Consider the following 15,498-nt stretch of genomic DNA (forward strand, 5'->3'; position numbering starts at 1 on the left):
CTCCTCCTTGTGGATAGGGGAGGTCTGTCTTACTGAGACCACATGTAGTCCAGGAAGTAAGTGATCCCAGTGTCCATGACATCAGAGACACTGGGCTCAGCTGCTACAATCAAAAATATCTAAAACCACATATTACACACATAAAGACCTCCAGGAAAGTGTTCTAAAGCTCCTAAATGTCATTAACATATATTTCTTTGCAAAAAGGGTGAAGAGGCCCTTTAATTAGTAATTCTCCTCACCTGGTAGCTTCACAAGGGTAGTTATGAGGTGATTAGTTTGGTCAGAGTCAGTTCAGTTCAAGCCAGCACACTGTCAAGAGCTCTCTCACTGCATGTTGAGTTAACCCTTTCTATCAGGCCTTGGACAGGATAAGTCTGTAAGTTTGTGTGTTTTTTGTTAAACTTTATGGCTCTTTAAGCATATCTTGGCTCTTAAAGCAATATGCTTGATATTTTCTAAAATGTTGATTGCATTTAGTACAGTGAGTACAACATGTTCTTTTTCATGTATGATGCATACAAATAACTGTTTGGTTTATGATTTTACAGTATATGACACCAATGTTGTGTTTTCTATTTTTTCTGTATTGCAGTTTTACAATTTATTCATCAGTAAAGAACCTAAATCAAGTCATGCCTTTTGGAGCTTTATTGGGAACTTTGTTAGCTGTCTGCCAACGTATAGTAAGGGCAGAACAATGGAAGTAAGTGTGGACAAACAAACTCTTATCCAACGACAACAACATTCTCTAGTTTTGAGTCGAGGCTAAATGTCATCAAATGGTGGTCCGTGGCTCAAATGGGTCTGAGAGGCTAAATAAGAGCTAAATGTCATCAAATGGTGGTCCGTGGCTCAAATGGGTCTAAGAGGCTAAATAAGAGCTAAATGTCATCAAATGGTGCTCCGTGACTCAAATGCCCAAAAAATTAATAATGTGAAAGGGGTTGAAAAGCACTGAGCTAAGCTAACAGTAGGCCAACACCTGCAAATGCACTCACCTGAGTTTGATCAGCTGATGGATATTAAGGCCGAGGTATATTCCGAGGTGTTTAATATTAAAACAAACAGATAGTTGTAACAAACACTGTCTCTAGAGCGGCGTGTGTGTGGGTCGTGGTGGTGTGACCAAAAGGTGGCATGAACGATCTGATGACTTAAATACATGCACGTGCGTTATTATAGATCCCTTTCCTCCGAGGTGGTGGAAATTTAAGCCTGGTGAGGTGCAATGCTCCGAGGTGCGCTGCGGGTCGGGAGAGGGTTGCGGTTAGGTTTAGGTGTCTGCCCCGGGGGAGGTTAGGGTTAGGGTGAGGGAGGAGGTAGGTTGTCGTTCGGACCAATGCTCCGTCGGATGAAAGTCATACACCCTGGTGAGGCGAGGTTAATGGATCCCAGATCAGCTCAAGCCAACCCCCCCCCCCCCCCCCCCCCCCCGCTCAGAACCCCCACTGCAAAGATGCGCGTACACGCACGCACGCACGCACGCACGCACGCACGCACGCACGCACACACACACACACACACACACACACACACACACACACACACACACACACACACACACACACACACACACACACACACACACACACACACACACACACACACACACACACACACACACACACACACACACACACACGTACGTGTGTATTTCTTGTATATTTTTCATGACTGTCTGACGTTATCTGGCTGCATTGAAGTGTAGCCTGCTATGATTCAACGTTTAACGTTTATATTAATTGTTTTAAAATGTTAGTACCTATAATTACATTTAATGTATTTACTTTAGGGCTTGGACTCGATTAAATAAATTAATCTAATTAATTTCAAGCATTGTAATTAACTAATCAAAATTAATCTAATTTTAATTGCATATCAAGGTTTGACCTGAGAAGCAGTTTTTGGTCAATTAAAACAGATTATGGTATACGAATAAATGGGTTTTTTTAATCTAAATTTCCCATCATGCACTGGGCCAAGCAAATTGTGTGCATCGCTATGATCGGTATGCCTGAAATTAGTCCACTAAGAATGGTTCTGTGGTGCTATTATTATTATTGTCTCCACCAGGCCGAAGGCCTAGGGGGAGAGTATGTTTTGCACTCCGTCCGTCCGTCCGTGTGTCCGTGTGTGTGTCCGTCCGTCCGTCCGTCCGTCCGTGTGTCCGTGAGCAGCTAATCTCGGCCACCGTTAACCCGGTCGATGCCAAATTTTGCACACACACTCCCTGGATGCCAACGATGAACCTCTGCCCCAAACTTTCCAGAACGGCCTGTTATAGCGCCACCAAGAGGCCGCTTTGTGCAAAACAAGTTTTTGCACAGTACACCTACAGATTTTGTCCAAACATCATGCAAATTCGTACACAGTCTCTCTAGAGCCATTCAACGAAACCGGTCTTTCAGATTTCCAGAACGGCCTGTTATAGCGCCACCAGGAGGCCGCTCCAGGAGGCCGCTTTGTGCAAAACAAGTTTTTGCACAGTACACCTACATATTTTGTCCAAACATCACGCAAATTGGTACACAGTCTCTCTAGAGCCATTCAACGAAACCAGTCTTTCAGATTTCTCAGACTCCATCCTGATTGGTTAAGATTGGCTTCCAAAGTTCACAGGAGTGCTCAGTTTCAAACAAAATGCTGCAAATCATGAACACATCGCGTGATTTCCGTGAAATTGTGCACCCACATTCCCACTAGGCAGAGGACGAAATGCCACATGAACAATTTCAACTCAGCCTCAAGGTGGCGCTATAACTGGCCGAAAAGTGTTTTTACCTCTAACTGCACGGATCTGTGGATAACTTTGTATGCCAACTCCCTAGAGGCCAAGGAAAAACCTTTGCCTGGAATTCTTCACATCTGCTCATCCTGGTGGAGACCTGTGCCCAGTAGGGCACTTTTTCTAGTTAATATTATTATTATACATTTCGGCCATTTGAAAATAGCCAATCTACAAGGCTAGCTCTCAATGTGGCCCATAGTGACGCATTGTGAGTTTTCAAATTAGGAGGGGCGGGGGCGGCGGCGGTGGCTCAGGGGTAGAGTGGCTGGATGGCAACCGCAAGACTACCAGTTCAAACCCTGCGGGCTCCCCCAGAGTTAGTGTCGAAGTGTCCTTGAGCAAGACACTACAGTGCACTACAATGCTGGGGTCAAGCTGGCAGTGGCATCTGTTTGGACCAGACAAGTCTACTGTAGCATACAGCAAGGAGCTAGCTTGCCCATTGCTTCTCTCCAGGCGCGGCGCAAAGTGACACACTTTGAGCTTGTAGATCTGCTACTTTTTATACTTTTGAATGTGAATCCTGAAAAGTGACAGTTTTGGACATACTTACTTACGTCTTACTTATGTTTCCATGCACCAGTGATGCTTGTTTGTTTCACTGTGGTATATGAATACTAGCGGAAAACATATTTTAGTAGATTTTTTTTATCTTGGTTATTGTCTCCACCAGGCCGAAGGCATGTTTTGCACTCAGTGTGTCCGTGTGTGGACGTGTCCGTCCGTCCGTCTGTGGACAGCTAATCTCCGGCACCGTTGGCTTCATCTCAGCCATACTCTGCTCACACACTCCCTGAATGCCACAGCTGAACCTCTGCCCCACGGTTTTCACATTGGCCTCTTATAGCGCCACCAGGAGGCCGCTTTGTGCAAAACTATTTTTTTTCCCGCAGGAGTGCATGGTTTCAAACAAAATGCCGCAAAACATGAACACGTCGTGTGTTTTCCGTGAAATTGTGCACGCACAATCCCACGAGGCCGAGGAAGAAATGCCACTGGAACATTTTCAACTCGGCCTCATGGTGGCGCTATAAGTGACCAATTAGTGTTTTTACCTCTAACTGCACAGATCTGTGTAACACTTTGTATGCACACACCCTAGAGGCCAAGGAAAAACCTTTGCCTGGAATCTGCTCTTTATAGCGCTATACCAGGAGGCCGACATTATGTAAAACCCATTTTCTAATATTACACCTTCAGATTTGATCAAAATGTCACGCATATGGTACACATGCTCTCCATAGTCATGTGATCAAGACGGGTTTGTTTGATTTCTCATAATCCATCCTGATTGGCTACGATTGGCTTCTAAAGTTTTCAGGAGTAGCCCGCTTTGTACCCGCTTTGTACAAATCGCCACAACTCCTCAACGCAGCGTCCAATTGCGGTGAAACTGTGCATGCATATCCCCACTAGGCTGAAGAAGAAATGTCACTTGACAGTTTTCAAATCGGCGTCATGGTGGCGCTGCAACAGGCCAAGTAACGTCTCTCACACACACACACACACACACACACTCACACACCATTACGATGTAAAATGAAAATGATGGAACTAAATGGATTCATTACTGAATTATTGAACAGTTGGAATGTGTCATGAGACTTGCAGGCTCACATGTGAGATCCCACCTTGATTTCCTTCCTACACATACAGTAATGTATGCATTCTTAATTGCTCATGTGGAGCCACGGTTGACAAAAAATATGTGGAGCCACGGTTGACAGAAAATAAACACCTTTATATTGTAAATGGTAAACTAAAACCATGATGTGCAATAAAGTACGGTATTAAACAATAATTATCAGGGCTACACAGTGAAAAGAACCTTGGGAAAACAAGTATTTCTAGATGCAGGAAATTTAGAGGGAAATAGAGGTGTTGGAATGGCACATCTGTATGTGTTATATTGCATTATATATCTCACTTCACAAAATATGTGAACAGTATAGATTAATGGCCCAGCATGTGTCAATGTGTGTGTGTGTGTGTGTGGGGTGGGGGGGGGGGGGTTTATCGAATATACAATATTTTCTCAGACTCAGATCATTGGTGTGGATATCAGTGGTGAACACATGCCGGTCGAGGCTCATTGAATGTGAAACTAATGATTGAAAGCGCTAGGAACAGCCCAGTGTTGTTAAACACCCTCTCAGAGAGAATCAATTCCCACAGCCTGAGGAGCTGCACATGCAATTAGCCTGCATCAGCGACCAGGCACCAACGATTTTATATCAATATGTAAACGGAAGACAAACGGTCAGCCAAGATACACTAATAAATAACTCTGAAAGTTTTATTACAGTGCAATGTTCTTCAATGTCATCATCCTAGATTTGTTTATTTTGTGTGTGTGTGTGTGTGTGTGTGTGTGTGTGTGTGTGTGTGTGTGTGTGTGTGTGTGTGTGTGTGTGTGTGTGTGTGTGTGTGTGTGTGTGTGTGTGTGTGTGTGTGCGCACACATGTTCATGTGTGAACATGTATAATACAGGTATATGTTTACACTATATATATATATACATGTTTGTATCGTGTCGATACTTATTGGTTCATTATGGGGGATACGATTCAATGATTTAAAATCGATACAGTAACTGTTTAGCATGTGGATAGTGCAGGGTTTTTAAGGGAAGATTTATGAATATGGATATAAATAAGTAAACACAATGATTTCCTTTTTCTTCTTAAAATCGCTAAATACAACGTACAAGTACTCGAGTATCGACACAATCGATTATATTTGCATTGCCAAACGATTTGTCTACCGATTATTTGCATTGCAAAGCGACACGAGATGTTTCCGTTTACATTTCGATATACTTTGATTCTTGACATTAACCCATTCTGAACGGGCACCCCTATTGGTGTTAGCATCATGTTATGCTTCATCTATTGAAAAATAGCAGATCTACAAGCTCATATCGCGCCACCGAGTGGCGCGATACGAGCTTGTAGGTCTGCCATTTTTGAAAAATCGAAGAACGACTGACATTTTTTAGAATCTGATCTCGGGTCAGAATGGGTTCATCAGACCAGTGTGTGTCCAGTGGAAAACCTCGTATGAATCTGATCTCAGGTCAGAACGGGTAACTTAAAATCAAAATTTCTCTGCACTTACTATATCGTTACACTCCTAATTTCCACGGTTCTTCTCCACTCAGGGCCGCCATCATCATCATCATCATCAGCGGAGAGGAGCGGATGTGTGCGTGTTGCGGTGCACAGGCCGGAGGCAGCCCGCCCGGCCCTGCGGCGTCGTCTTTGACATCAACAAGTTCCTGATCGGCCTGCAGTGGGCACAGGAGCAGCAGCAGGCACGTGCACACATACTGTACACACAAGTAAGACGCGCAAACGCGGGAAGCGAACGCAGCTCGTAAATGGCAATAACAACAATTAGAATAAATTACATACTTTTTTAAGGTTTTCTTTTTAAAGTTCTCTTTTTTGTGTTTTTTTAAGATTTTATTTAAGTTAAGTGGTTTTTTTTGTTTTTAAGTCAAGTTTTTTTGTGTTTTTTTAAGATTTTTAAGTTAAGTTTTTTGAAGTTAAGTGTTTAAAAAAAAAAAAATTAAGTTAAGTTTTTTATTTTTAAGTTAAGTTTTTTAAGTTAAGTTGTGTATGTGTGTGTGTGTGTGTGTGTGTGTGTGTGTGTGTGAGTGCGTGCGTGTGTGTGTTTTGTGTGATACAGCTGCGCCCTCTGGTGGCGGGTGGGTGGTGTCACAGCGGGACAGACAGACAGACAGACAGACAGACAGACACACAGACATGATCTGCAGGGTCTCATGTTAGTGCTCACTGCGTTCGCAATCAAAGGGGGCTTCTGCTCCTGCCCTTTTACCCATCTGTAAAAAAATTAATCGCATCCGTATGAAGTGACGCTTGCACGCTTGCAACATCGTACATCATGACGTAAATTCTCCATTCATTGTCAATGGGGAATTTACTGTTTGTGTAAGATGAAAATCTACACTAATAGCTGAATATAGGAGGTGCTAGCACCTCTCAAAAACCCTACCCTATCCTGACCATGAATGCAGCATTTACTGCATGTGAAATAAATGCAAAATGCCCCTGCACCTTTCCACGCCGTCCCCGAAGGCAGCATTCATTAGAATTGCAAAGTTTTTCGAAGTCTCCCGAACTCGAACGCAGTGTTTTGCGTTTAAATAATTCGGCCTCTATGTAGAAACTAGAAATCCATGTCGTACACCACATCTCCAGTAGCTAAAGAGGCCCCTTTTTCACCGGTTGGTTCCCAGTGGGAACCGGTTCAGTTCTTTTTGGTTTTTAGTCCATGAGCCAGAGCTCCAAAATTGAAACGTGAATTATGAATTGAGTGGGCAAAACCATACCTATATTAGATTGTTATCACCATGAAACTCTCCCAATTGAGTACTTACACGAAGACAATGATTTATTGTATTACAAATTTAACATTTTTAAATATGCAAATGAGGCATTATGTAGGAAAATATGCAAAATAATCAAAAACATGAAAAAGCTACTACTGTGGAAGGGTTATCATGTATTAATTTACTTGTATTGATCCTATAAACAATTTAATATAGGGTATAGTTTGCCCACCAATTTTGGAGCTCTGGCTCATGGACTATAAACCAAAAAGAACTGGGAACCAACCGGTGGAAAATGGGTCAGAGTGTGGACCCCAAAAATTGCTCGCTGGCCCAAAAAGCTCTCAACGCGTCACAGAAGTGCAACGCTTTTTGGGGCCACTATTTTCAGCACATTCCAGCCCCCCTGCCCTCTCTGACATTGTCTGCATGTCTCTCTGCCCCAGCAGGCCAAGCACGGCCGAGCGGCCGCCATGCGCCACAGAGTGGACGACGACACCAGGCGCTCCGTCTCCTCCATAGAGGAAGACTTCCAGACGGCCTCGGAGCACCTGGCCGACGAGGACAGCGAGGAGGACGACTACAGAAACGGTATACGATTTAACCCATTCTGACCTGAGATCAGATTCATACGAGGTTTCCGCCGGACACACACTGGGTCTGATGAACCCATTCTGACCTGAGATCAGATTGTAGAAATGTCAGTCGCTCTTCGATTCTTTAAAAAATAGCAGACCTACAAGCTCGTATCGCGCCACTCGGTGGCGCGATATGAGCTTGTAGATCTGCTATTTTTCAATAGCTGAAGCATGACATGATGCTGACACCAAAATGGGTGCCCGTTCAGAATGGGTTAATCAATCAATAATTTATTATTATTATTATTATAAATATGGACCAATTGAAAGAGATATACAGACTACAGTTGGTACTGTAAGGAACTGTAATTGTAAGTGTCTCCCAGAATATTAAAAAAAAAAAAAATGTGTATCCATTTATGCTTCATGCAGGCTATGCTTGAGGCTCATTCGTAGTGTCATCGAGATACATCACAGCTACAATTGCATTTTCACATTAATGATGAAACAAAAACAAATCGCAAAACAAAACGGAAAGGTTTCCCTATCGTATGATACAATACACGTACACTACAGTATCCGTGTGCACCAGCGTATGTCTAACTCAAAAGTATATAACGTTAAATCAGATTAGTGCAGAATTCCCCACCGGAGGTTTGTACTAGCACTATGATCAAGAGGAGCCACCGGTAAATCTATAATTAATCTCACACACAAAATAAGATCCAATATCACCAAGGTTTCTCTCCCTTTTGAGTCAATTTAATATTTATAATTAGACCATCATGGATAAGCAAATGCTCTTTACTCCCCCATGGGGGGTTGGAGTAAAGCTGCTTGTTCAGGAGACATGGAGCCACTGGAACGTGCGGCTGTGTCTTCACTGCATCACAGCAGTGTTATCGTTGGTTTCTTTTTGCACCACAGCACATTGGAGCTATCGGATCGGATGCCAAGGTCAGCTCAGCATAACTATGTGGGTGTCACCCTGTATCTCTCCCACAATGAGGGATGAAGGTTGCTGGCAACTGAAGTTTCGTGACAAACTCCCCCCCCCGCCCCCTAAAACATGATTATACCAGGAGGAAGATTATTTTTTGTAGGTGTTAAAATTGTGTTCTTATGTGGCCACACCCACCAGTTCATTAGGTATACCTGGTTTTCGCCTTGGCACCACCCACCTGAACGTAAGCCTCGCCCACAGCTGTGTGTTGCATGATAATAGGTTAGGGGAGGGGTTAGGGTTATGATGTCACAAAAATGGTGTATTTTCGATTGGGCCTTTTTACTCAAAGGCTTTCAGCTTTCAGGAAGAAACCAAAAATACACTAGGGAAGACATATTTGAATATTCTAACCACACCTGGGGGGTCTATGTTAACTCCATAGAGACATACAAAACAGAAAAAGTACAAACATCACAGCACTCCATCTTTAACATTTAAAGCATTGTGCAACAAGTGGAAGCAAATTACGCTTTATCGATGTAAGCTCCCACTCCCCGAACCTTACCCTATCCTTAATCACACCAAACCCATGCTTGAATTGAATCACACTAACAGCGCTTAACCTTCACAAAAATGAATTAATTAAACCCCAAACGAAAGCCTGCAAACTCTACTTTCTCTGGCTATTGTGAAGCGCATCCTGGTTATTCTCCTTTAACCCATTCTGACCGGGCACCCATTTTGGTGTTGGCATCATGTTATGCTTTAGCTATTGAAAAATAGCAGATCTACAAGCTCATATCGCTCCACCGAGTGGCGCGATACGAGCTTGTAGGTCTGCTTTTTTTTTTTTTTATCGAAGAACGACTGACATTTTTAGAATCTGATCTCAGGTCAGAATGGGTTAATCAGACCAGTGTGTGTCCAGTGGAAAACTCGTATGAATCTGATCTCAGGTCAGATCAATTCCATGGAAAGCAAGATGGAAAGTAAATCACAGTTTGCTGGGAAACCAGTCTCAGTGCTTTGTCTTTCATCCTTGTAACAGTTTTTGTATTGACTTGTTTTCTCGTTCTCCACAGAGCCAGAGAGAGGCGACGATGCAGCAGACAGGCTGTCGGAGACTCATCAGATGGGACGGCTGGGCGAGCCTCGGGACAGCGGGGGCGTCGAGGTGACCGCACCGAGCACCGCCGCCTCTAAGAGGCGGGGCTCTCCGAGCAGCGCCAGCAGCGTCCACGTCAGGGAGTCGGCGGGCCACTACGCCACCAACCTGGCCGAGTCCGTGCTGCAAGATGCCTTCATCCGCCTGTCTCGGGACGAGACCTCCTTCGTCTCCGAGGCTGCCGTCAGCGTTTCCCTCTCCAGTCGCCCAACCTCAGCCTCCAACAACGGCGTCCCGCAGACTCCGGAGACCACTTCGAAGCAGCGCACACTGTCCTTTGATCTCCCTAAGATCGTAATAGTTCAGAGCCCGGACAGCGGCGAGGGGGCCGCGGAGTGGCCGGACACCCCCCAGACCTCCCAGCAGGTACCTGCCGCAGAGCAAGATGTTTCTACCACAGACAAAGAGGGACCTGAAGCCAGATCACAGCCTCCGCCACACAACCACTGTTGTTGTCAAAGAGAAGGACAGAACTCCAAACCCGTGGAGGTGGCCTGCGCTGCCAACGTCATCGGCACCGTCACCAACCCACAGGTGACGGAGCAGATCATGACAGAGTCTGCATCGGAGGAGGAAGATCCCGAGGAAGAGGACCCAGAGGACAATGGCGAGTACTCCTTCTCCTCGGCCATGGGCGGCATGGCGCAGGTGGTGGGGGCCGTCGTGGCTGCGGTGGACCTGGCCGAGGAGAAGACGGGCGGCGCCGACAGCGCTGACTCGGACGGCGAGTCGTCGTCCGAGGTCTACACGGCATCTCGGGGGCTGATGTCCGCGGCCGAGGCCTCGGCGGCCTTCACCCTCCACTGCAGCGTGGCCGAGGGCACCGGCGTCGAGGCCTTCCGCGCCAACATCGCCGAGGTCCTCCACAGACAGGCTGCCAAGGTGCTGGCACAGCCGCAGGGCTACAAGAGTGTGGCTCACCTACTGGAGGCCACCCACAACAGGATAGTGGACGGCATCACATGCCCCAAGAAGTCCTACGTGGATGAAACTGAGGTGGATGATTTCATCAGCGAAGTAGCAGACAGCCTTTTTAAGCACGCTCTAGAGAAGGCAAAGAAGAAAAAAGAACTTGAAGGACCGGGAAAAGACGTTCCCAATATAGACGGCTTCCTCCAGGATAGCGTGAACAATTTGCTCTTTGACATCCTTTGCCTGACGCAGAGAAAAATCACAGACGTTTCCAGATGCAAGCGAGGGTCAGTTGACACACAAGAGGGCAACATTTGTATGAGAGAGACAACTGTGTCTAAGGTGGGAAGGGAAACAATCAGTCAATCACACTTGGTTGGCTATAGCCCGCCTAATAATAGTGAGAGCCAGAGTAGCACAGGTAAGCTCACCATGGCCCTTGGAATGAAGGAGGAGAATTATATGCTGGTGGAGAAAAGACATGATGCCTGTAGCTCTTCCAGTGTTGCACATAACAAAGAGCAACAGCAGATCTTCAAACAGGGCCAAACAAAGCTAATGTCATCATCTGCTAAGGACTGTTCTGATCAACACCAGAGCCAGCAGGGGAAAGGGGTTACTCGAGAACCTCTGAGTGAGATCTCGCTCTCAAGAAGAGGCCGCTTTGGGACGTCCAGTGACAGCAGACAGTCGTCCCTGACGCCACAGTCCTCCCTCAACTCCTGCAGCTCTGTGCTGTCTTTCAGGATGGACTCGGAGGCCAAGACACCCGTTAATTGCTTCGCCGACGACCTGGCCACAACAGTGGTGTCCATGGCCACTGAACTGGCCGCAATCTGCCTGGAGAACTCCACCGGGAAGCAGCCGTGGTTCTGTGCCCTGAAAGGGGCTTCCGACGGACCAGAGGCCTGCCTCCTGCCCACCTGCCGATCTGCGCTCAGGAGGAAGGAGGGCCAGAACGGCAGCACGGCCTCCAAGAAGCACCGTGCCCCTCGCCTCAGCGAGATCAAGAGGAAAACGGAGGAGCAGCCGGAGCTGATGGAGCGCCTGGTAAACCGCGTGGTCGACGAGACGGTCAACCCGGACGAGCCACAGGATCCCTTTGCCCTGTTCGCCTCTGAGGTCACGGCCAGGATCATGAACTGTCCCGAACTCAACGTGGTGGACACCACCAAACCCGGACAGCCTCGGAGCAGGCTACAGTGCGAGCGATGGAGCCGAGGCAAGCCCGCGAGCTACGAGAGCATTCCGGAAGAACACGACCCTTCGGGCACGCCCAACACTTTAGGGCCCGGCAATCGGCTGGGTCAGAACCTGAGCCGGGGAAGCTCCATCTCCAAGCAGTCCAGCTGTGAGAGCATCACGGACGAGTTCTCGCACTTCATGGTGAACCAGATGGAAATGGAGGGACGGGGCTTCGACCTCCTGCTCGACTACTACGCGGGGAAGAACGCCAGCAACATCCTGGCCGCGGCGGTGCAGCAGGCCGCGAACGGCAAGAAGAACGGCCACCTCAACGTCAGGACAAACTCCTGCCTGTCGAAGCAGTCCAGCACAGAGAGCATCTCGGAGGAGTTCTACAGGTTCATGCTCCGCGACATGGACAAGGAGAACAGAGAGTTTGGCGTGGCCAAGACTAGAGAGTGGAGCAACAGTCTCCTCCCCCCTTCTCCCAGAACAGCCTTTTGTATCCGGCAGTCCTCCGTCCCGGACCGCCGCTCCTCGGACTCGCGGTTGACGGTCAACTCGCCCATCAAAGCCAACTCGTTCGACGGGTTTGCGCGCAACGTGCACGGAGACACGCTCAACATCTACCCGAACATCTCTGTGTCGGGTGCGGGCCTGTACAAGTCGGACTCTTGCCTGTACCAAAGAGGACACTCTGACCAGATCACCGACATGTTGATCCACGAGACGTGGTCTAGCTCCATCGAGTCCTTGATGAGGAAAAACAAGATAATCGCCGACCCAGAGGACAGCATCGAGCTGGAGGCAGCGGGAGACTCCTACCAGCCTCACGTCCAGCAGTTTGCAAACCGCCTGGCAGCCGACATCGTGGAGACCGGGAAGTCAGCCCTGGGGAGTCAGCAGCAGGACGGGGGGGCAGGGTGCAGTGCCGTAGGGTGGCAGCCGAGGCCATACGCGCCCGTAGGAGAAAGGAGGAGAGGGTTCAAACAGTCGAGACCGAGTTGTAGTCAGAGCAAGGTTAGCCAAGAACAGGCTGTGACCGGAGCCAAGGCTGCTAGGATCAATGACAGTGCTGCACCACGCCCCACGAGGGGTTCAAGAGATGTCCCTCTAATCCATATTGAGACAGATCAAAGGGATGAGGAAACCATCGCGGTCCCTACCAGGGCACAAGGTCTCCCTCGGGACATGACTCCAAACGCGTCAGCTCCAATGTGTGCAGATAAAGCAGCCGGCAGGTAAGCCCACTGTGTGTGTGTGTGTGTGTGTGTGTGTGTGTGTGTGTGTGTGTGTGTGTGTGTGTGTGTGTGTGTGTGTGTGTGTGTGTGTGTGTGTGTGTGTGTGTGTGTGTGTGTGTGTGTGTGTGTGTGTGTGTGTGTGTGTGTGTGTGTGTGTGTGTGTGTGAGCATTGAAGAATTCAAAAGATGTATATTTTCAGCAGAAAAAAAGGAAGTTATTTTTAAGGTTTCTTTAGTGTTCTCAGCAATAGAAGATTGTTTGCGTGTAGCAACGCTAGCCTATATGTTTTCCTGATCACAAAGGAAGGAAGGAACACAGAGAATCTATTCACAAAGGGAAAAGTCATCTATTTTAGTGTTGTGTGGTCTGTGGTGTTTGATAGAACCTTGGCCAGGCTGTTGACTGAGTGATGACCCCTCTATGCAGGATGCTGTTATCCAGTCCGTACTAGTGATTGAACTCATCATGATCCACATGGGTGATAATACGACATTATCATCACCATATTATTATTAATTGGTCAAAGATATTTAGATTTTATTCATATCACCAAGCACCCTCAGGTTCAAATTTGCATGTGGGCATTTTTCCCCCCTGACTTTGATCGGATTCCTTTCTGGATAGGCCGGGAATCTGACCATATCCTCTGCCCCGTCTGAACATATCCCATGTGGTCTCTCAGTGCACACTCCCTGAAGAGCTGCACATTCTGCCAATTCTGCACATTCTATGAGGTAATGAAGCCCGTACTAATGATATACGGGAAAGAAATGCCAATATCTAGCAGTGCAGGTCAGGATTTGCGATGTGGACAATTTGATAATTGCAACACATATTTTACTGAAAGCTTCAATGGCAATTTGAGACTGAAAGGAGAAGAATCACTGGGTGAGCAACTTTTCAATTGACAATAAATGTAATCAGAGATGGAGTGCATCTTGCTGTGTCCCTGACTCCCCTCCCCTGTGTATGACTGCAAGTGCAACTGATTGACTTGCCAAGTCAATAAAAACCTTATTTCCCAATGGAATTCAAGAAGATGACAGCCCTCGGTCATTGACTTAAGTGATTAGTGATTAAGTTTATCTTCTCGAGAGAAAGAAAAATGGACCAAAAAACTACAACTGACAATGAATAAACTTGGAATAGAAAATAGAAAAAATGAGTTTTGGCTGTGGTGACTGGTGAGAACAACGTTTAGAACGTTTTAACATTCCATTACTTTTTTTTTTAATATTCTAAAAGGGTCCAAATGTGAAACTGTCAGTTCAAAGGACTTTTTTACATTGAAGCAGAAAACGAATTGTGAATGTCATCAGCTCGCTATAGACCCACATCATCAGACACATGCGTCATCATCAGAGACAGACAGCGGTTGCAAAAAGCAGCCGGTTGGTCGATGGTCAACCCGTCTTGCGGTTTGCCCCTCTCCCCACCAGTGACGGGGACGGGCCGATAGTGGCAGTGGCTGCGAGAGGGGAGGAGGAGGAGAAGGACAAACGCTCTATGAGTGCTAGCAGTGTGGAGAGCGCGGGGGGGAGCTGGTCGCGCGTCGGCCCCGACGACGACCCACAGGAGGAGGCGACCGCTTCTTCTGTCCAGCTGGTCGAGGAAGGGTCAGTAGTCGCTGTTCCTTGTCCACAACCATACTGCTCCAACTGCCGCTCAACTCCCACGTTCAACCCACTCCCATTGGCCCATCGCCGCTAATGCTTGTGCTGTTTCTGTGGCTGCCAGTGCTGAGGCGCTGGCACATTATGGCAGACAGCCCACTGCCACAAAGCCCCGCTCGCTCCATATACGTAGCTGGCCATGCCTGAATTCAGCCAAAGACCAGGCTTTAGAGAGCCTGCAGCATGCAGTGCTGTGTGTGTGTTTGGCTCAAACTGCTTCTCATCATATCAAGCCTTCAGTTCTTCAGAGCATTCAATGCATCATTCTCTGCTTCTTATAAAGTCACTTTTTTCTTTCTGGGTCCCTACAAAAAGAAAAACTTTAAAGGTCCTATACAACATGAAATTGTTGGTGTTTTTTGCGCTCCCCTATGTGTTTTTATGGACATTTCTCTCAGGAACATCTCAACTGATTTGGTCATACGCGTGATGTCAGCTGTATCACCCTACTTTGTATAATTCCTACCCCTCTTCAGTCTTCAGTTTCCAAATTTGCATTTGGTAATTTGCATTTGGTACTGCAGCTAAAACTGCTAAAGAAGCCAGAAAGAAATTACATGGACTGGTTATATCAGAGTGGTGATTTAGGCATAAAACCATTAGAAATATGTTTGAGGGACATAAACAATATGATATTAATTAAATATTAAAC

General features: G+C 46.8%; 1 protein-coding gene across 1 annotated transcript in view; it reads left to right on the forward strand.

The window, feature by feature from the left end:
- sphkap (SPHK1 interactor, AKAP domain containing) overlaps nt 1–15,498 on the forward strand; it is a gene marked incomplete at its 3' end in the record, with an annotated part of 60,434 nt that overhangs the window by 35,978 nt on the left and 8,958 nt on the right. The window contains 5 exon segments of the mRNA XM_083772487.1: nt 5,952–6,104; nt 7,592–7,736; nt 9,752–13,172; nt 14,613–14,783; nt 14,785–14,793. Coding sequence (XP_083628613.1) covers nt 5,952–6,104; nt 7,592–7,736; nt 9,752–13,172; nt 14,613–14,783; nt 14,785–14,793 — 3,899 coding nt within the window.

The sequence above is a fragment of the Protomyctophum parallelum genome (assembly GCF_964188405.1).
Source record: "Protomyctophum parallelum genome assembly, chromosome: 9".
Taxonomy (NCBI): Eukaryota; Metazoa; Chordata; class Actinopteri; order Myctophiformes; family Myctophidae; genus Protomyctophum; species Protomyctophum parallelum.